Genomic DNA, 21503 nt, shown 5'->3' with positions numbered 1-21503 from the left:
GTCCCAGAATCCACTCATCTCTGTGTTCAATTTTAACACAAAATGACACATAATGTGTTAAAATTACACATAATGTGTTAAAAGCTTAACACACACAGATGTATAAATACTTTCTAAGAGTGTAGTTCATCCAAAAATAAAAACTTACTCATCGTCATGTTCTTCCAAACCATTTACTTTTGTTCTTCAGTGAAACATCAAAGATGTTAGCAAAATGTATTTTCCCTTTAATAAAAGTGGATAAAGCCCTGCAATTATCCTAAAATGATCTTCTAAATCATATGATAGGCTTTAACGTGTAAGGAACAGAATGAAATTTAAGGCGCTATGGAAAATCATACTTGACAATCATGGTAACCATTTATTTTCAGGGCAGGAAAACGTAGCATGGATATTCCGACATTCGTGCTTCAAAAAAGAAAGTCACATGGGTGTCATTTTTTACATTTTTGGGTGAAATACAGAACATGCAATAAAAAATAAAGTGATGCATCATCATGAGTACAATTAATATTTACGATGTCCTAATGGGATGTTGATAAGGAACTTGTATAGAATCTGTTCAAATAAATAACCCTAAAGCTCCAGCCAGAAGTGGAGGTCATTGTGCATGAATTATTCAGTGGACAGGGCAGGACCAGACCGAGACTGGTGAATAGACAAAGGCAAATAGCATTTTGAAGAAGCACAGCAATTGAATGGTTGAGAGTAAAGCACACAGTCGAGCTGAAGGCTTCAGGTCCCGGCACCCAGCAACTCCCATCCTTCTTTCTAACAAATAACACATGCATCGCCATGGACACCAGCACAATGAGGGAAGCACTTGGACCTAAACCCATATTAACTCCACTGCCTAATTATTTATAAAAATCTCTCTGCTATGTCCTCCACTTCCTGTTAAGAGTGTTTACACTTACAATTAACTGATGCCCTAACACACAATCTTTCAATTTACTTCAAAATGGCTATTGCATGCGAGTCAGCTGATATATAGCGAGTCAGCTGGTATAAAGAAGAGACAGAGATCGCTTTCTGATAAGCTTCAGCACCGGTCTGACATGTTTGCCAGATAACCTGCTCAAAATGTCATTCAGTATTATTATATCAGGTAGACAGTATTGTGTGATTTAAGTTTTTCTTCCATCACGCTACTTAAGTCGCCTCTGGGATTTGTTAAATGTATTTATGTCTATCTGTTCATCCATTTTGACAGGTAGTCAACCACAATATGCACCGTCAGACAAACCGGTTATATTTTTGTCTCATCTATGAAATGTTACACACATAAATCACAAAATCTGCATTTGATATCAGAAATAATACTTTCTTTATAACAGCTTTTACAGGATCTTTATTATAAAGCCAATATGTAAATCAGTATTAATATATAATTTGATCATATTACACATACAATATTAATAAAACAAATCATAGTTTGCCAGCTAAGACTTTAGATAATATCATAACTCATAACTTTATAAATCTCACCCCCAATGAGGTTTATTTGCATGTCATTTTTCATATACAAGACACCATAACATCAAATGTTTAGCTCTGTTTCCAAAGAAAGACTTACTTACAGGTCTGGCTTACGTCCCTTTAATGTCACCCTGATATTGTCCTTATTGATCACAGGCTAATAATACAGGTCCATTGTCATGTCTGGCCCCATCTTTGCGCAGTGCAGCCATCTGTGAATCTACAGCTGATGACACCACTGTTTCTTCTTTAAAAAAATCACAGAAGAGCATTTATGAAAAACTGATATCGATTGTTTTCTGTCAGAAGAACAAGTACTAATACTTCCAGTGCATGATGTGACACGGTTTCTCCTGCGAACATGAAACTCTTTTGCCTCTATTCTTTTCCTCAGTCCCTCCCTTTTTTCTTTCTTTGCACTCCCTTCTTCCCCCCGCTGTACATAGGGAGAGAGCCCGCCTCTCGGAGTTATGCAAATAATACCCAACTAGCCAATGGCAGAGTTTCAGACCCAAGACCCCACCAATCACTGAACAGCATCTCTTTCAATAGTCACATGCTGTTAGGGGTGGCAAACAGGAATGAAAAAGGAAAAGAAGACTGTTAAAGAAAAAAGAGACACATTAATATGCTTATATTGAGCTTGTCATCATGCTGCCAACACTAGAAATCTTTTTTTTATTTTGTTTATGCTATATAATACAGTGATTTCCTTAACTTAGTACAACTGAACAGGAAAACATACTGTTGCTTGTACAGATATATTTAAACATAAAATGCGTCCCTAACTAAAGAGTTTTGAAGTTCTGAAAGGTATAGTTGGGACAATTGTTTACTGAATGACTGAAATTATACCTGGATTGTGACTGGATCTCGATATGTATTTTAAAATGTATTAAAACATAGGAAGTGCACACACTGTAACAGATAACATAGATTAAACATTGTAATATAACAGCATAACAGAAATATGTGTCCATTACATGCTGGCCAACTGTCATTGTTTTTTCACTACATCCCAATACAAAACTGAACCTGATATGTTATACATACATATCACAAACTGCCCATGAACAAGTTAGAGCGATAAAAAAGCCAACAATAGCTAGGTTTCCATCACACTAATTTTATGAACACTTTGAAGTATCGCATAAGAAATGAGTGATGGAAACGCCAAATTTCAAATTAAAATCCCTTAATTCCCAAAAATGTCTCACTTGAGATGGTTTTTTGCTTATGTGATAAAGAGTAAATGTAAATAATGGGAGATGGAAATGCATTTGCCAAATAAATTCTGACTGACGTAGCAAACATTAAACCCACAGGACTCGGGCAGTGTTACCAACTATTTTTGATGGAAAGTAGTATCTGAAGCTTGCTTGGAAAGTCGCTAAAGCCATGGTCACACTAAACTTTTCGTCCCATTGACTTTCATTCATTTGCAAGTGAATGCGTCAGACCGAAAAACGCAAGCTCGTGCATCGATATTTTGCATGTTGCTGCGTAGCAAAGTTTAAGCTGGTGAACTTTGACCTGCAAATTCGTATCACGTGGAGCATTGTGACCAGTAAAAAAACGGCATTTTACTGCATGACCTTTTTCTCTACTGAAAAGCACAAATGGACAAAGCCAAAGATCATATTAGGTGTGTTTGACTTTATGCGGCACTGTACAGACCGATTGGTGGCTGACAGTTTAAGCAGCAATTAAAATATTCGATATATAAAGTTTATTACAAAGTGTTTCTGGTTGCAACTTTTTATTAAAAAATTTGTATAAAAAAATTGAACAAATACTTTTAAGTAGAAAGTAAAACCTCTCCTTGATAGTAACCCTAGCAACTTATCAACCCAACTGTGGTCTGTGGATGCATGACTGATAAATTTACTTCTCCTTTCGATGTTTTTTGGCAGTCTGTAAAACGATAGCTCTGCATTCTTTTTAATCTGTTAGTGCAGTCTATCGCACAACAGCTTTTTCCCATTTCAACGCGTTTTCACTGTGTTTTCGCCGATGTCACGCTGTACTCAAATGCTGCCGCTCTGTCTTTTGCCACTCCGTGGGCGTAACCACAGTCCCTCTCGCCGACAGTGACGTCATGTGCATACTCTCTATTGATAAGCTGCTTCCGCCCACTCCTCGCAGCAACGTCAGACAAAAACGTGTATGCTTAAAGCGGGTGTGCCTCATAAGCCTTGAAAAGTGAAGCCTCTGGCTCTTTGATCGCCCCCTGGTGGCTGGATCCAGTACAAGTCATAAACCCCGCCCTCTCCATTCAAACGAATGGGACTCTGCTCTAAAAAAAAAAAATATTTACACTTCCAAATAAAAGTTTCCGATAGATGGTTTTGGTCCTTTCAAGTAGTTGTTATCACGCTGATATATGTTAAAGTGTTCATTATTGTGGTAAGTTTCATTTTAGCTTGTAATTTGATGCTATAGAAACGGGGCGTGTTGTTATGATAGCCGTGGTTGAATTGGTCGCGCGAGCGTTTGGGCAGAAGTTTGATACCGCGTCGTCCATCTTTTTTTACAGTCTATGGCTTAAAGTCTAGTTTAGTGGTTTCCAACATGGTGCAGGTTGCCCACACCGAGTCTGTGAGTTGCACGCCAAAGCACATTCTATTAAAGGTGTAGCGGAGGACTTTCTCGAATTTTAGAAAAGAACCGCCTTCTCCACTTTTTTAAAACATGCAATTGCGCAACACTCCTGATTGACAACTAGGAGGACCAATAGTCTTGATGATCCACACGGAAAAAGAAAATCCTCCGCAATACCTTTAATAATCTCAATTTTAATATTTTGATATTTATTACATATTTTTATATAACCCTTGCTCACAAAAAGGTTGGAGACCCCTGGTCTAGTGTGACCGCGGCTTAAATGTCGCTAGACTACGTCATTGCGGCAATAGCATACCAGTGACGCCATCACGTCGTATTTGCATTCTTACTACATGGCCCATCACATCTGTTTCACGTTCTCTACTATCTGTACTGTCACAAATTGCATTTTAATACACTGAATGCCTAAAAAGTTTTTTCGTTTGTATATTCTCTGCTTCTGTTGTCAGAAAACGAAACAAGTGTGTGTGTTATATGTCCAAACCTATGGTCCAAAAAGTCCAGTTTCAAAACATAAGGAGCAATCAGTACGAACTGGAAACGATTGTTTTGTAGGTATGCAGCTCATAAACGCGCCAGCTTCGTACAATTTGTCTGATCTGAATGTGCTGCTGCACAGCTTACTCAAATAAAAAATATTTTTGTACAGTGATTTATTTTATTCAAAGAGCATTTTACACTTACATCCAGCCCTAAATGTAAGACATCGTGGGATCAGTCAGCTCTGGCCTCCCGCATGCACGATACAGTCTGGACCCAGCTAACACACAACGTACTAGTTACGTAATTTATTGGTCATTTTTGGTAATTTCATGACTTACCAGCTAACAACGTAACTGTTACGTCCTATGGAGGTAATTCCATTACCATTACAGTACCAAATCACCACGTCGCCAGTACGGACTCCTTACGTCGCAAGATAACCAAGTACGTCCCAGTTACGTAATAAATTCGTACTATTTTGGTAATTTCATAACTTACTGGCAACGTAACTGTTACGTCCTAGGGAGATAATTTCATTACCATTACAGTACGAAATCACCACGTCGCCAGTACGGACTCCTTACGTCCCAAGATAACCAAGTACGTCCCAGTTACGTAATAAATTCGTACTATTTTGGTAATTTAATAACTTACTGGGAACGTAACTGTTACGTCCCAGGGAGGTAATTTCATTACCTTTACAATTATATAAACATTAATTTCGTTTTCTATTTAGATTAGCTTATTAAAACTTTTCAGTCTCAAAGTTTCCCTTAAATAAGTCAAAATCGATTAAATACACATGAACTGCCATTTAAATGGGAAACATGAAACAGCATGCGCCTCCCGCCCAGCTGACCTCAACCAGATCGCGCGACCGCGCGTGCACAGCAGAACGGTGGCTGACAGGACGCGGTGTTGTTTCTCTGAACTGAGACCCATTTAAAATACACAAGAACTTATTTTAGTTGCTTAAGAGTTATGAAAACAGCATGTTAACATACTTATTAAGGCTCACAGAATCTCGCCCGACACTATAAACCGCGTTTTATGCTGCACTGACAGGAATGTTCATCTGACAGGAAATTTCGTTTTATCAGGTAAGATACTAACTTCACAACAAATAAATCGATTTTTATGAAAACGTGTAGATATTTTTAAACCTTTATTTATTTTATTGTCTTTATTTTAAAGTTTTGTGGGACACTGGCGTTTTGGACCGGTGAAGGTTAGAGCATCGTTACCCTGGCAACCGGAAGAGGACCGCGCGCTCTCTCTCAGTCTGACAAAACTACGCCTGCACAATTCAGAAATTACATTTTAAATTAACTTATATGGAGAATCCATTTAAATGTTCATTTTAACATGTTTATTTAAATGTTTGTAATGTTCATGTTCAATAAATGAAGTATTCAAGCTCTGAGTCTGTCATTCATATGTTATGGTAACTCTTTTAGTAATGGGCAAATAAGGACAAGTTAAATTAGTTATACTGCAGATGTCCGCCCAAAGAATATTAAATAAAAGATTTAAATTACTAACTGGTTACTAACATAAAACTTTTAATCCATTACATTGTCACGACGTGCCCACGACAGGCAGATTACTTTGCAAAGTTACGTGCAGGCGACGAATCCAGGAATTTCACTTTTCCGGTCGCCACGACGTAACTCGGTTCGTCGCCACGACGTAAGTTTGGTCATCATATTACGTCGACGTTACGTAACAGTTACGTATTTGTGTTAGCTGGGGAGAGATGAACTGCTCTGCTGCTCTCCTGCGGTTGCATCTGGGACGGATTGCTGCGCGAGGACCGGGCAGCCTGGGGCTTTTGCTGCCAAAAGTCTCCAACAACCCCAAAAAGTCGCTAGATTTGTCGCTAGTCGCTATTTTGGAAAAAAGTCGCTAAATGGGTCTGTAAAGTCACTAAATCTAACGACAAGTTAGTTGGCAATACTCCTCTGGACTGACCGTTTAGCTATTTACCATATATGGTATAGCAATATTGACTTGTATATAAATAATTTATTACATTTTAAATTTAAAGCTGTGTTCAGTCTCGTCCATTTCTCTGCTAACAAAAACAATTTCTTCACTTGCCTAAATTAACTTGCCACAATTTCTTCACTTGCCTAAATCTGTGGAAAGTGTACCTATGAAATATACTGAAACGTATATAACTTCCAAGTCAGTAGAGGGCGCTATAGCACCAGGACTCAAAATTTGTAGTTCAGTTGTCGTTATTTTATCCCGTCCTCGTGTATTTGTTATGTGGACTACACGGTCACTGTCATGAAAGTTGCACGATTGTTTCAACAGTCCTTGGTAACTTAACTTAACGTTGTAATAAGTAAAGAAAAAGACTTCGAGTTTTACACCCAACGCTTTCATTTCAAGTCACAAAGGACTTTCATTAATTTTCTTAACTGAGAGAAACTTGTCAATACACTTCTAAACATTAATTTATAATCATGCCAAATGTGTATTTATTTCATATTTACAGTGAAAAGCAGCGGTCGGTCTGGGCAGATGTGTGAAAAGCAATGCTCAATGTATGATTTGAACCCACGTGGTTTGATCGCGAGGTCTGCGTGTCTTTTGTTCCGAATCAATCAAAAAACGAGGAAGACGGACATGCATAAGTAGAGCATCTGAATCAGGAAATCTATAGCTATTTGTATATCACTCGCATCTTTAAACAGAGCCACCGACACCAGACATAACGCATTTATAGTCTGATAACTTAGTTATCTGTATTTGAGAAGAGGGGAAAAGTTTTTTCTCCGGTAAGTTGTGATATACTAGATGTTTATGATTGCGGCTTCGGATGCAAATGCAGTGCAGCATGCTAACACGGCTACGTCTGCATCATACATATCTGTAAATGTTATGGCTTTTAACATGTACTATTTTGTGGGGCATATTTATGATTTAGAGTGTTTTTACGGGACGGTGTAAAACAGCACGTGGGTACGAGAAATGTTTAGTGATCAGTTGTAGTAAAATTAGCGCGGCGCTAGTTGGCTAACCGGCGGCTGCGTTTAGAAACATAACAAAGAAACAAATGGAGACGAGTGAGTGAGAGACGCGCTGCTGACGATTCTTTTGTTACAACACTGCTAGTGTGTTAGCATAGCGCAGGACAACTGCCAACAATCCTGCCTTCATTACGTTTTACACACATATATTTACATACAAAAATATTTAGGACATTAGTATGGCTTTTACGCAGGACTTAAGTGTGTTTTCTTAAGGATTCTTTGGCTAAGATATTTGGAAACTGTCCAGGTGAAGACAAGGGATATTGATATTTTTTACTTTGAGTCGATGTTTCTTTAATCGTTTTACCGAATCTAGTAACGTTAAGCTGATTGCTTATTACCTGTGTTGTTGTTGTTTTTTTTAACCCAGGACTTTCTACTATGCCACGCAAGAAGGTGACAGATGTGTCCGGCAACGGGGGAGTGAAAAGAAAAAGAGGTGGTGGGAAAAAGAAGGAAAGAGAATTTAGCAGTGACGATGAGTTTGATGACTTTGAACAGGAAAACACAAAGAAACCCGGGAAGCCTACGGTTAAAGCGGGTCTGCAGCCTGTCACTGTGGCCGATGATGTGAAGGAGAAGATTGTAAGGAGCATAGCTCACCTTATTCCCTTCATGCATACCAGCATTAATGGATTCATGGTGCATTGAATGGACTTTTTATGGAAGTTTTGCTTTTTGTTGCACAGAAACTTGAAGTTCCACAAGTCAAAGGTCAACTGCTAGTTTTCGGAGCTACCAACTGGGATTTGATTGGCAGGAAAGAAGTGCCAAAACAACAAGGTATGAAGGTTGATCCAGCGATTATTGGGTTAAGTTTTACATGCGAGTTACATTTATGCTTTTTCCAGACACTTTTATTTCCAAAGCAACTTGCAGTGCATTCCATCTATACATTTATCACTATGTGTGTCCTTGGATCAAACCCCTGGCCTTTGTCTTGCTAACTCAATGCTCTACTAACTGAGCTACAGGAACATAGTGTCTTAACCAAGGACATAGTGTCTCAAGTGTTAATCTGTAAAAGTGACTAACCGTCATCAGTTTGTATTGTCACATAACAATGTAGTTAATTACTGTTACTGACCTGGGACTGACTTCAGGATGCGTGGTGACTTTCCTGGTGTACCGGTTTGTAAAATCTATTTATATAAGCAAAGATTTTTAGAAAGTTATGGCTCTTGCATTTTTAGTTTGGGAAAGTTAAAGGCGGAGTCCATGATGTTTGAAAGCCAATGTTGATATTTGAAATCACCTAAACAAACACGCCCCTACCCCAATAGAATCTGGACCTTCTGTTGATAGACCCGCCCCACACATACGCAACCCGGCATTTGATTTGATTTGATTGGCTATAAGTGTGTTTTGGTAGTCGGCCCGTCTCCTTCGCCAAACCGTTTTTCAAACATCGTGGACTCCGCCTTTAAATGTGGATGTTTTTTGTTGCGTTTGTCCTTCAGTTTTCAACTCTTTCTATCTTTTCCATTCAATCCTGCTTCTATCTGTTTGTTAATATACACTAGTCAACATTTGAAGTGGATCAAAACCTTTCCTAAAGGTTTCATCAAAATTGATGAAAGTTTTTGATCCACTTCAAATTTTGACTAGTATAGTTTGGGATTATCTGTGGTGGGTTGTCATGAGCTTCTATAGGTCCCAGGCTGGTTTAGGGCGCACTCACATTAACCAAACCATGCCCCAGCGCTATTGTCACCCCTCCCCACTCCCCCAGGTGCACGCACTCACACTGTACTTTTTATCGATCCGAGACCGGGCGGACCTTTCGTTATTAAGATGCGATTGTTTTGAAAAAAGCAGGAAGTAAAGCTCTCTCAACACTGGAACCCACCGTAATGATAAGTCTGTGCTTTTTATTCTGAGTCGTTTGGTGCGCGATTACAGACAGCCCTCTCACATGTCGTCATATTGCTTAGTTGATCTGTCATGTGTGCATCTCGGATATTCACGTAACCCCGCTGCTCGGATCAAAAGGTTTTTACGGAGGCTGATGAAGGTCACGCAACTGACGTCTGCACCTTTTGAATCACGCTCAGGCGCGATTGCGCTCACACCACAGCCTTCCGTGCCTGAGCCCAAGTGAACCGCGCTCCGGCCCACCTCTGCAACCCGGGCGCGGCGCAATTAACCAATCCGCGCCCGGGCGCGGAACAGAGCGATCACACTAGTCAAACCAGGCTTTGGGGGTCAAACGCGCCCTTAGAACGCACTCACATTAGGGCTTACCCAACCAAACAGTGCCCCTCTCCCTACTGCCCCAGAAGCATGCACTCGCACTGTACTTGAGTGATCAGAGCCTGGGCTCGCTTTCATCATTAGGATGCTATTGGTAAGGAATAGGGCTGGGTTTCGATTCAAATTTCAAGAATCGATTCGATTCCGATTCTCAAGATCTTGAATCGATTATCATTGTTCGATTCGATCCGATCTGATCTGATCTTCGAGATTTAGATAAGTGTTTTTGAAAAAAGCCCGAAATGGTGCCAGATAGGGGTGGGCGGAATGACCAAAAATCTATTCCATGAGTCATTTTATTTCACGGTAACAGTATATTTCATGGTATACATGTTTTTTAGTTTATATATTTTTTGGATTATAAAAATGTGCAGTTATTTGCCACTCACTATAGCTTTTAACTGCTCACCACAGTTTTAAAATATGGACAATTTAAAGTAAATAATGTAAAAGTGAAAATGCCCAGAGGATAACAACAGATTAAGTCTTGATAGACAGAATCTTGTTTTTAATTGAGTTATTAATTTCATAGACTATTGAAGCTATAGTATGCATTGTATTTTGTATTTATGCATACATTACATTAAAAATGAACAGGTATAAATTTATGCACAAACCTACAAACAGAATAAATACCTGTATATGAGAGACGGAGCTCTAGATATAGATATTAAAATGGGTGCTATGATGTGATAAAGTCTGTTAAGGTCTTGGCGCTCTTTACTTTCTATTAACATTTGCGTCTCTTTCTCGTCTTTCTGATCAAAGATGTTTGTACTATACGCGAATTAGGCGTCAAACTACATCGCTCCAGGAGCGCACGTGTCACTGATATAAACACGAGTTTTGTCTTAGCTTGATTAAAGTTCAGAAAACTTGAAAACTATTAGCATTATGTGTGAGAAGAACTCTTTATTTGGCGACAGAGGGAGGGAGAGATTTGCTGGAGCCCCGCGGTGGATTCACTGGCGCTTATTATAAATATAACACAAATAACTCGTTCATTTGTTATGAGTGGATTATTTTACATATAGATCGCAGCTTTGAGCGTTTCTGGAGTTACTGACCGCTATGTTCGTTGTTTTAATGTCCTTCCACCTCGCGGATGCGTGAATTCAATGACGCGGCAAGTTTAAGTTATTAATTATTAAATCGATCCTCTGAGTTACGGATCGATCTTTAGTAATTAACATGAAAATCGATTCAGAATCGGTGAATCGATTTTTTCAACACAGCCCTAGTAAGGAATAATCGACGACGGGCCATTGAATTATAAGAAAATAATGCACACCCTTCGCGGAGTGCCGTTACACCGCGGTGAGCATTATTTTCAAATAATTCAAAGGACCGGAGTCAATTATTCCTCTTATACCACGGTTACCACAAACATTGCTCTGGTGCCTATTTTTAAGACATTTGACACGTTAGGTGTGCGGTTATCAGAAATTAATGCTTACCCATGGAAAATTTCTCAGCCAATCAGAATACAGCATTCAACAGACCCATGGTATAATTTTGAATAAAGCAGGAAGTAAAGCACTCTCAACACTGGAACCCATCATAATGTTAAGTCTGTATTTTTATTCATCGAATCCAATGAATCGATTCAGCCCCCCGGCCAGTGGCGGTGCTGTGGGCAACACTCTAGTGAGAGCGTTCAGCGTTGTACAAGACGCGCTTCATCAAAACAGAAAAATTAAAGATGGCAAACAGCAGTACTTCTTTCAAGCCTGCACCATCAACGTGATCAAACATTAGTACTACTACACACATTATTTAAAAATATACTCAGGTACTTAATTGCTATTTACTTATTATTGAATCGATATCGAAGCAAGTAAATCAATATCGAATTGAATGGAATCGAGGCCACAAGAATCGAAATCGGATCGAATTGTGAAATTCCTAACAATACCCAGCCCTAGTATGAACGTGACTGCCAAAAACATTGATAGAAGTAATTCACTCTCCAACGACTAGTTGTAGACACTTTAGTCCCAGTTGCTTCCCAGTGCAGCAGCTCAGTGGTCTTACTCAAGAAATTGACCAGGAACCACTTTCTTGCCTATAGGATGTAAAGCGCTCAATTGTCACGTTAAAGATGCCATACTGGGTCACCAAGCATAAATGCGGGGCTTAAACAAGAAAGACGAGAGAAAGCCGCAAAAGTAAAGGTGTGAAGGAGACAAATCTTACATGTGTAGTAATATTACAAATGCTTCGTGATTTTATCGGATCGTTGACTATACATTAGGGGTGTAACTGTACGCAAAAATCACGGTTCGGTGCGAACCCCGGTTTTGAAGCCACGGTTCGGTTCATTTTCGGTACAGTATGGGAGAAATGCAATCATTAAACTGCAGGTTGTTTATTACTATAAACTTTTTTTACAATTTGTTTACACTTTTTTAAACACTTTTTATTAAAATATAACATATAAAATATATATAAAATGAAAAAATAATAAATAAAATACTACTGCAAAGTTCTTTTTTACATTATTTTATAACAGAAGGTAACTCTTTTCTTAACCTTCTCTTAAACTTTTTCTACTAAAACCTTGAACTAACAAATTCAATTCCTGAATACATTTATGAACTATTAGCCTACATTTTTGCCACCAAAAATTTTCTGTTTTGATTTATTTTGGATTGTTTAACTCACAGTATTGAATTGGCTATGTACCATCTCTGTATAAAAATAATATTACTGCTCTATGTGTAACTGCATAGCAAGCAACATGATGATATACTTATTATACACTCATTTTGAGATTAGTGAGTTGCATACCTAGCCATCTTTGATCTTTTGCATGTTTCTCCTAATCTTTGCTTGTGTCGTCAATGTAAGCTGTAACGAACCCCTCCGCAGCTGAGTGACAGCTGAGTAACCCCGGGTTACAGCTCTTCTCTGTCCCGACCAGCTGATCGCATTGGCACAACGATATGATTGACGTGATGTGCAGATGAAAAATCTGATCACGCATTCCTTATTCTCGCTGTCACAGAAAGCGCGTCTCATGAATGCGTAGCAACGAAAGACGTGCATCCTCTCACGCACCTTTGAAAGAACAAAGCAGCGCGTTGACACCCGTTTAACATGCGCTTTTAGATACGACACGTAAACGTTTACATCAATAATCAAACGGATATACAACTAAGTAAATAAAAATCTTTCTGCGGGCCGAATTATGTTATATGTTTGACAGAAGACTTGCGCTGAACGCGGAGACTTCCGCCACTTAATATGTTCGTGCGGAAACGCACGTATTATGTTCCGCACAGGCGCACACAAAATGCATTCGGCCTTTCGGTGCACGTGTGGACCGTGCCGAAAGCCCTGAACCGAAACGGTCCGGTTCGAATACACGTACCGTTACACCCCTACTATACATTTGTAGTCAAATCGTGAGATCGGTGACGATTCACACCCTATTCTTTATTATTTGTTCCTGTAAACCAAAACTCAACATTATAAAAATGTAAATTATAAAATGTCTTTTTATCTGGTACTGGAAAAGAATCGAGTAGGAGTGTCAGCCCTAATTTAAACTTTAACAAGTGCAAGGTAGATGAGATCTCTTACAGGAAATCTAAGTCAAATCCCCCAAGCGCAAAAAATTTAACGTTAAACCCCCTTAGTTTTATTTTGAGAAAGAGGAAGCGTGTAGGTTGCTGTAAGCCAATAGTAACCTGTAAAGTTGTGAACTTTGAGTATGTGTGTTTGTGTTTGTTACAGCTGCTTACAGGAACCTCGGGCAGAATCTGTGGGGTCCCCATCGCTATGGATGTCTTAATGATGTCCAGGTTAGCTATGTGGTGTCTGGACCCTGTGCTGCCCACAGTCTTATCATCACCACAGATGGCAAACTGTGGAGCTGGGGTAAGTGTCCGCCCATACATATCCCACAAATACATACCTATCCTATTAAAACTGATTCTATATTGGACCGAATTTTCCTGCATTGGTAGCCGTTAAATGCTAAAATAGCACAGTTTGCCTTTACTCATTGTGAATTGTACTGCATGTACTGAAGCAAATAGGTCAATCTTAATGATTCCTTGTGTGCACTTTCAGGTCGCAATGAAAAGGGGCAGTTAGGACACGGAGACACTAAACGATTGGAGGCCCCGAAAGTAGTGGAGGGACTAGGAGAGGAAGTGATTGTTGCAGCAGCCTGTGGTCGAAACCACACCTTGGCTTTAACAGGTAAAGAGCCTTGAAATTGCGTTTAAAGAATTTCTGTACTTTCTGTTATTGGCACATTGTTAAACATACAACTGTGTTATTGCCTAACAGAAAATGGTATCGTCTACTCATTTGGAGAAAACAAGTTGGGTCAGCTAGGTCAAGGCAATCAGACAGATGCAGTACTCAGCCCAGCTACAGTAAGACTCGCCCTGATTTGCTACTAATCTTTTACTCATTCACTTAATGGATTTTGAATGGAACGAGTGCAGTGTGTTTTCAGCATTTAACAAAACTTCTGCAATGATGTACTTCCAGATCCAGTATAACGGACAGCCGATAGTCAAAGTTGCATGTGGTGCAGAGTTCAGTATGATAGTGGACTGCAAGGGGAACCTGTATTCTTTTGGTTGCCCTGAATATGGCCAGCTTGGTATGCATCACACTGTATTTCAAGATTGAACATATATCATTAGAAACTTCAATTAACCCGGTTATATTTACCTGATGTACGGTTAATAACATTCTTTGTCTTGTATCCAAAAGGCCATAACTCAGATGGAAAGTTCATTGCTCGTGCCCAGCGCATTGAGTACGACTGTGAGCTGATCGCTAGACGGGTGGCAATTTTTATTGAGAAGACCAAGGATGGCCAAGTGCTCCCTGTGCCCAATGTTGTGGCTCGGGATGTTGCATGTGGAGCCAATCACACGGTGAGTAGCAAGTTTGTGGTTTGGTTGTGGCGCAAATCCTAAAAACAAAAATGACTCCGTTTTTAAATAGACTAAAATGAAAGTATGTCTCTGCTAGTAAATGATATAATTTAGCTGGAATTCTGGAAATAACAATAATTACTTTTTCTTCAATGCAGCTGGTTCTGGATTCCCAAAAGCGCGTGTTTTCTTGGGGATTTGGGGGATATGGACGATTAGGTCATACTGAACAGAAAGATGAAATGGTGCCACGATTAGTCAAGCTTTTTGACTTCCCCGGCCGTGGAGCGACCCAAATATACTGTGGCTACCAGTGTTCCTTCGCTGTGAGTGAAACGGGTAAGCAGGCAATTTATCCTTAAAGTGTAACCCAATACTCATTACAGGTTTTATTTGCCAGTGGTTTATAACACAACTACTTATTTCCTCAGGTGGGCTATTTTTCTGGGGGGTGACAAACACTTCCCGTGAGTCCACTATGTACCCCAAAGCTGTGCAGGACCTGTGTGGATGGAAGATACGCAGCCTGGGCTGTGGGTGAGTTTAGGCCCGAATGGTTTCATTGAACCTTTTGAAGTGCTTCGAGAATGTTTATCAGATGTTTACTTTGGTCCTTTCAGGAAGAGCAGTATTATCATAGCAGCAGATGATAGCACCGTTAGCTGGGGACCATCTCCCACATTTGGAGAGCTGGGATGTTCTGTATTATGTTTGTTATTTTCTGTTTATTTATTTATAATCTAACAAATATTTATTGTCATCTATTTATTTTATGTTTTGCTTTAGGGATATGGTGACAACAAGCCCAAGTCATCCACTACAGCTCAGGAGGTTAAAACTCTGGATGGGGTTTACCCAGAACAGGTAAATTTTGCAGACAAAGGCTATCTTTACACAACAACCATCTGCATTGAAAATGTTTCTTCCCTTGGGCTTTTGAAAAATTTCACATACACACAAAAGCTCTGTGAAAAAATCCGTATTTATATGGATCCACAAAGACGACTTAATATTCTGTAATACTTTTGCTAGGTTAGTAGATGGCGCTGTAAACTTGTAAAGAAACACTACACACCTGTGCACATACACATTCTTCTACAGAGCGATAAATACAAACAATTAAAATGGCAAAAGCATCGAACAGTTTTAAGATAGACAATGAGGTTTATTACTGCAAGTGAAACTGGACTATAAAGCACCACAATATTGTAAACTTGTTTGGAAAATGTAAATAAACTCAATATGCTGAGCAGCACAAAGAGTAGTTGCGAATGCCTATAGGTACAGGATAATGTATCGTCAGAAATGACCCAGACAGTCTGATCTGGTGTTGTATCACACTGATGGGGCTTATTTCGCGATATCAACCGGCTGCTTGTACATTATTCTGCTTATTACAAATAAGTAAGGTAAAGAACGTTTAAATATTGATTTTGAAATATTATATGTGCACAAATGCAGATCTTCTACAACAAAAACACGTTTACTTTCGTTAATAGATAACATGATGCTCAAATGTCACGAATACACTATTTGGTTTAATCATTTGTAAATATAATGTCATGTATGTTATTAAACAGGGGTGCAAACTTGTCACCTTTCGGCGAAATTCGCCGTTTTTTGATACAAAATAGGTCATTCTTGTGATTCGTCTAGATCCGACGAGTTTTTGAAAATGAGGGGTGAGGGGGGTCTGAAACATGGTAGCAGTAAATGAAATTATGAAAATCATGTCCAGCTATTGTGGTAACGATGTCAAATTACTAGCCAGTTTGGCGGGTTATGTTTTACAATTTATAGCCACCTCATTTGCTGCCGAAGTTTAAGCAGTCTGCAGATTGAGTGCACATACTTAACTCGTAGTATTTTCTCATTTGAGGTTACGCGCCCACGTCACGTTGCTGTGCGCGTGGTCATAAAGCTTAACATTTGTTCACGCACCGCAGTTTTAAGTTAAGTGATTTTAAGCCGTTGACAACAGTGCTATATGCGCTATATACCTGTTTCTGTTTAAGAGGAGCGTGCAAGCCGCGTATCCGCTTATATAAGAGCGCTTGTGTCTTGTCACCTTTTTCACCCCTGATGAGTTTGCACCCCTGATTAAAAGACATATGAAGAGTTTCGTTGCAAAACGAGATAACCACCGTTTTTTTAATTGTTCAGAAATCTTGTTTTTTGGTTGTGCATTCCAATTAATTTCAATTCAACTGCAGTTGGTTTCTTTTGATTTAAACCTTCATAACTTAAAAAATTCAGCTAAGTGGCACCATAAAACAAAATAATAACATAATAACATAATAATAAACATGTTTTGATATTTATATTGAATTTTTGAATTTTTGTGTAATATCAAAATGATTTGCAGCATCCAGGTTACCGTGTGTTATTAAATTAGAGTGGTAGTTATCTGGAAATAAAAATCCTGCAAGTTTCACGTCTGGCTAATCAGAATCAAGCATTTCACTGAGCCGTGTAATAAACTGAATTAACACACGCGCGTGGCATCACTGTAATCAAAGATTCACATTTACATAGTTTACACTAGTGATTCACCGAAATGAAAATTCTTGGCCGAAACGAAAACCAAAAAAAGCAAACCAAGGCCAAAAAACCGAAACCGAAACACCATAAATTATTATGCCAATTATTAGTACAAATGCATTTATGGCTATCACTGTGTAACTAGGGGTGTGTGACGGATCAAAAAACTCACAGTTCAGATCATGTTACAGTTTTTGAGGCACAGATCAGATTATTTTTCGGATCAGCAAAAAGCGGGTGGGAAAAATCTAATAAACAATAAAGAAATTGCAAACATTTATAAAAAAGAACAAAGTTGTACATTAATAAGGTCTGAAGTTAGCATTACAGAAATCAAATTAAATGAATCATAACACTGTCTTTATTGTATAAATTAAATATATTATTATTTTTAGAGCTATTTGTCTCTTTGTCATGGGTTGTTTGATCAACATTAATGACACAGACTTAAGTAGGTAAATCTGACTGTAATCTATACATACACTTAAGACATAAAGAAATGTTTTTATTAGAAAAAGGATACTGTGGAGATAATTTTGTTTATATGTGCCCTATCAATAACAGAGAGATTTTATGTTTGCTTGTTTTTTTTTAAACGCGTCTCTCTAGTATGTGCACTACCGAGGGCACTTAAACACGCGCGCACAAACAGAGAAGGAGGGTGAATCTCAAACAGTGCAACAGTCGCTCCACATAAAAACGTTACGTTGTGTTTCATTGCTTTATTTGCCAAATGTACGTTAATGGATTACAGTATGAGACACATTAGCGTGACTCTCTCTAAAGTTTACACATCAAGACATGCTTAATCTTTGCAGACGCGTGCAAACAGCTTGACCGTGAGTGAAACCTGCTTAAGCATGGAGGGGAGGTGTGGGTGAACACTGATCACTGATCACCGTGAGTGAAACCCAGGCGCTAGCGCACAGATGGGAGGGGCGCGGTTGACATTCATTTTCGGTTGACATTTTCGGCTGGATTTTTTATTTCGGCCCGAAACCGATAATGCCATTTTCGGCCGAAATTTTCGCCGACCGAAATTTCGGTGCACCCCTAGTTTACACGGTGACATGGCGTTGTTAAAGGGACACTCCACTTTTTTTGAAAATATGCTCAATTTCCAGCTCCCCTAGAGTTAAACATTTGATTCTTACTGTTTTGGAATCCGTTCAGCTGATCTACATGTACTAAGACCGACGGAAAATTAAAGGTGTAGCGGAGGATTTTCTCGAATTTTATAAAAGAACCACCTTCTCCACTTTAAAAAAAATGCAATTGTGCAACACTCCTGATTGACAACTAGGAGGAAAAATCCTCCGCAATACCTTTTTAAGTTGCGTTTTTCTAGGCTGATATTGCTAGGAACTATACTTTCATTCTGGCGTTATAGTCAAGGACTTTGCTGCTGTAACATGGCTGCAGGAGGGGCAATAATATTACACAGCAGCTGAAAATTGTCCTCTTAGTAACTTTCAATGGCAGGGGATTATTTTCGGGCACTGCGTAATATCACTACGCCTCCTGCAGCAATGTTAAGGCAGCAAAGTCCTTGATTATTATGCCAGAATGAGAGTATAGTTCCAAGCCATATCTGCCTAGAAAATCACAACTTTTAATTTTCCGTCGGTCTTAGTATACGATGTAACTACAGAAGAGTCAAGTTTTAAATAAGAAACATATCGAAACTCTTTGGTTATTTTTTTGGGCACATTGCTAATGGTCTAATCAGATTCAAAGAATTGTGCTAAGCTATGCTAAAAGTGCTAGCGTTAGAACCGGAATGGATTCCAAAACGGTAAGAATCAAATTTTTAACTCCAGGGGAGCTGGAAAATGAGCATATTTTCAAAAAAGTGGAGTGTCCATTTAAGAAAAACTAGCACTTTGAAACCCATCTTCAAAAGTTTGTGTTTTCATGCTTCCAAAATGTCGTTGTTGTGTAAATGAACAGCCAAACTGCATAAAATATGGCTAAAAAGGTTGTCGTGTAAACGGGCCTACAAATATCTCTTGTATCATAGAGTTCGGTTTACTATGATTTGCAGGTTTGGCTTGCCACTTATAGCTTTGTTGTTTCAGGTGGTGATGGGATATTCACATTCCCTGGTTATTGCTCGCCAAGAGACGGAACAGGAGAAGGAAAAGCTCAAGAAGCTGCCTGAATATAACCCACGCACACTCTGATCGGATACAATCCTATAATTATTCACATTTCTCTGGGGGCTTTCTTCTTTATTTTTTTATGGAATGCCTCTGCTTACTAGGTCAACTGGGTTGTCACAGTTGGTTGGGATGAGTTTTTCATTGTTAAGGACATCAGAATTAAATTTTTAAGCCACATGCTGGACTGAAGTAGCTCAGGCTTTTTCAGAGAGTGGTAATTTGTTGTGGCTTCACGCACCTGTTTAAATTTTCCAATAGTCCCAGCAATGAGACATAAACCAGCAATTTCTTTTTCAAAAGCACTCGGATTCTACCGGATCCATCCCCTTTACTTACACATTCCTAAAGGAAGTTTATTGTGATTTTTGTTCTGTAATGATGAATGTGACATCCATGTCTGCTCTCTTCCAAAACTGGTGCTAAATCATTCTAATGCAGACTGTTGATGGGCTAATGGTTCACTAAAAAGACAAACTCACTTCATACTTGTGCCTTTTAAATGAGGTGATTCAGGTTGTGGAAGTTTGGTTATTCCAATATCAAAACACCTCAGGTTACGGGGCACATCACCTCTTTTAATATCACTTTCATTACTTCCATCGCACATAAGAACAACATTTTTAAAAAGTTGAGCAAGCATGTGAGCAGCAAGATATTTTTATGTAAGATTTAAGACCGATTCCTGTTAATCAAATCGGGGAAGTTTTTCAAAACCTGCAGTGAAAGTGTTCTGTCAGCTGTGAGGTTCTTCAAAAGTATTAAATCGCACTTCCTTTTCTAGAAATGCAATCATTTAAATTTGACATCAGATCATCTTCATGCCTTTGCTAGTATTATTACTACAGAAATGCTGTTCTCGTGTTGATGTTAGCATGTTTTGGAATTAATGGACTTGATGTTGAGAAGTGTAGGATTCCCATCAATTGGGACCACAGCGTATCTTTACAGAGTATGCATCTTTTCATGCAACTTGTACTGTGCCACTTTTTTGTGTTCACCTGGGCTTAAACTGTGATCACATTATCTTAAATTCATGCAGGAGTCCATCCACGGTTTGCGGGTAAGCAGCAAGCCGATGTGTTTTATATGGGACCAGCAGTTTTAAAGTTTGTGTACTTGCAAGAAATTTGTTCATTTGTTTAGGCTGTGTTTGTCCAAAAACTGGAATTTCAACTCATATTTTCATGTCTTAAATGTTATTTTTTCTTGATATTAAATAAAGGTTCATGGTATATGTTGTTATACTTTATTTGTTACCCAAGCATCAGATCTCACTCCTTTAACTTTACTCTTAAAAATCAAGGTGGTACACGATGGCACGGAAGAACCATTATTGACTCCATGGTTCCAAAATAACTTTTAAAATCTGAAGAATAATGAAATGGTTCTATTATAAACCTTTGACTGAATAGTTAATTTGCATAAATTAGCAGAACAGTGTGCCATAATCTAGGACAGGGGTCTCCAACCTTTTTTTAGCAAGGGTTACCACAATGGATAAAACAATCTGGAGGGCTACTTTTTGATATAGTCTATTCAAAACGTTTTTGTTTTACTTGTTGATATGTTTTATAATTGTTTAAAATGTTAACATGCATAAAAGAAGCCAAGTCAATATAAAAAATAATACATGTATATTAATAAATAAACATTAAAATTAAGGCTATTAATAGAATGTGCTTTGGTGGGCAACTAACAGACTCCATGCGGGCAACACGTTGGAGACCACTGATCTAGAATGTCATTTTTAGAAAATATAAAGTGTTTGTGGAAAATAAGAATTCATGCACTATACTATATAGCCATTTAGCACAGAATAAGTTATCTGACATTGAAAAAATGAATGAAATAGAAAACTGGATATATCACATCAGCTGTGGCCGATGTTTAATGTCTTTCAAAGTGAAGTTATAAGAACTGACAGGCGGATGACTTCAAAGTACCGCGAGAGCGATTCTAGAAATCATACGAAGTCTATTTTCGTCTCGCTCTTGCAGTACTTGGACGGCATCCGCAGC

At 38.7% G+C, this 21503-nt stretch overlaps 2 protein-coding genes across 5 annotated transcripts in view; one reads left to right on the top strand and one right to left on the bottom strand.

The window, feature by feature from the left end:
* Positions 1-4859, bottom strand: part of arhgef10lb (Rho guanine nucleotide exchange factor (GEF) 10-like b) — a 53048-nt gene extending 48189 nt beyond the window's left edge. The window contains exons 1-2 of one of the 4 annotated variants that reach the window (XM_073875190.1): positions 4789-4859; positions 1577-2079 (exon numbers count right to left, since the gene is read on the bottom strand). The gene's annotated coding sequence lies outside the window, so the exon portion shown is untranslated. The remainder of the gene's footprint in view (positions 1-1576; positions 2080-4788) is intronic. The other 3 variants (XM_073875188.1, XM_073875189.1, XM_073875191.1) reach the window with 3 other exon arrangements.
* A 1949-nt stretch (positions 4860-6808) lies between these two features.
* On the top strand, positions 6809-20719 carry rcc2 (regulator of chromosome condensation 2). The gene is made up of 13 exons (XM_073875185.1): positions 6809-6999; positions 8006-8213; positions 8318-8411; positions 13620-13763; positions 13959-14090; positions 14181-14269; positions 14388-14502; positions 14616-14782; positions 14941-15121; positions 15214-15319; positions 15403-15479; positions 15573-15646; positions 19402-20719. Exons 2-13 carry the CDS (start codon positions 8010-8012, stop codon positions 19504-19506), a joined length of 1488 nt encoding a protein of 495 aa, XP_073731286.1. The 5' UTR covers positions 6809-6999; positions 8006-8009; the 3' UTR covers positions 19507-20719.
* The last annotated feature ends 784 nt before the right edge of the window (positions 20720-21503 follow it).

The sequence above is a fragment of the Misgurnus anguillicaudatus genome, chromosome 13, assembly GCF_027580225.2.
Source record: "Misgurnus anguillicaudatus chromosome 13, ASM2758022v2, whole genome shotgun sequence".
In the NCBI taxonomy this organism is placed as follows: Eukaryota; Metazoa; Chordata; class Actinopteri; order Cypriniformes; family Cobitidae; genus Misgurnus; species Misgurnus anguillicaudatus.
The sequence above is the reverse complement of the archived record's forward strand: the minus strand, read 5'-3'. Positions and strand labels throughout refer to the sequence as shown.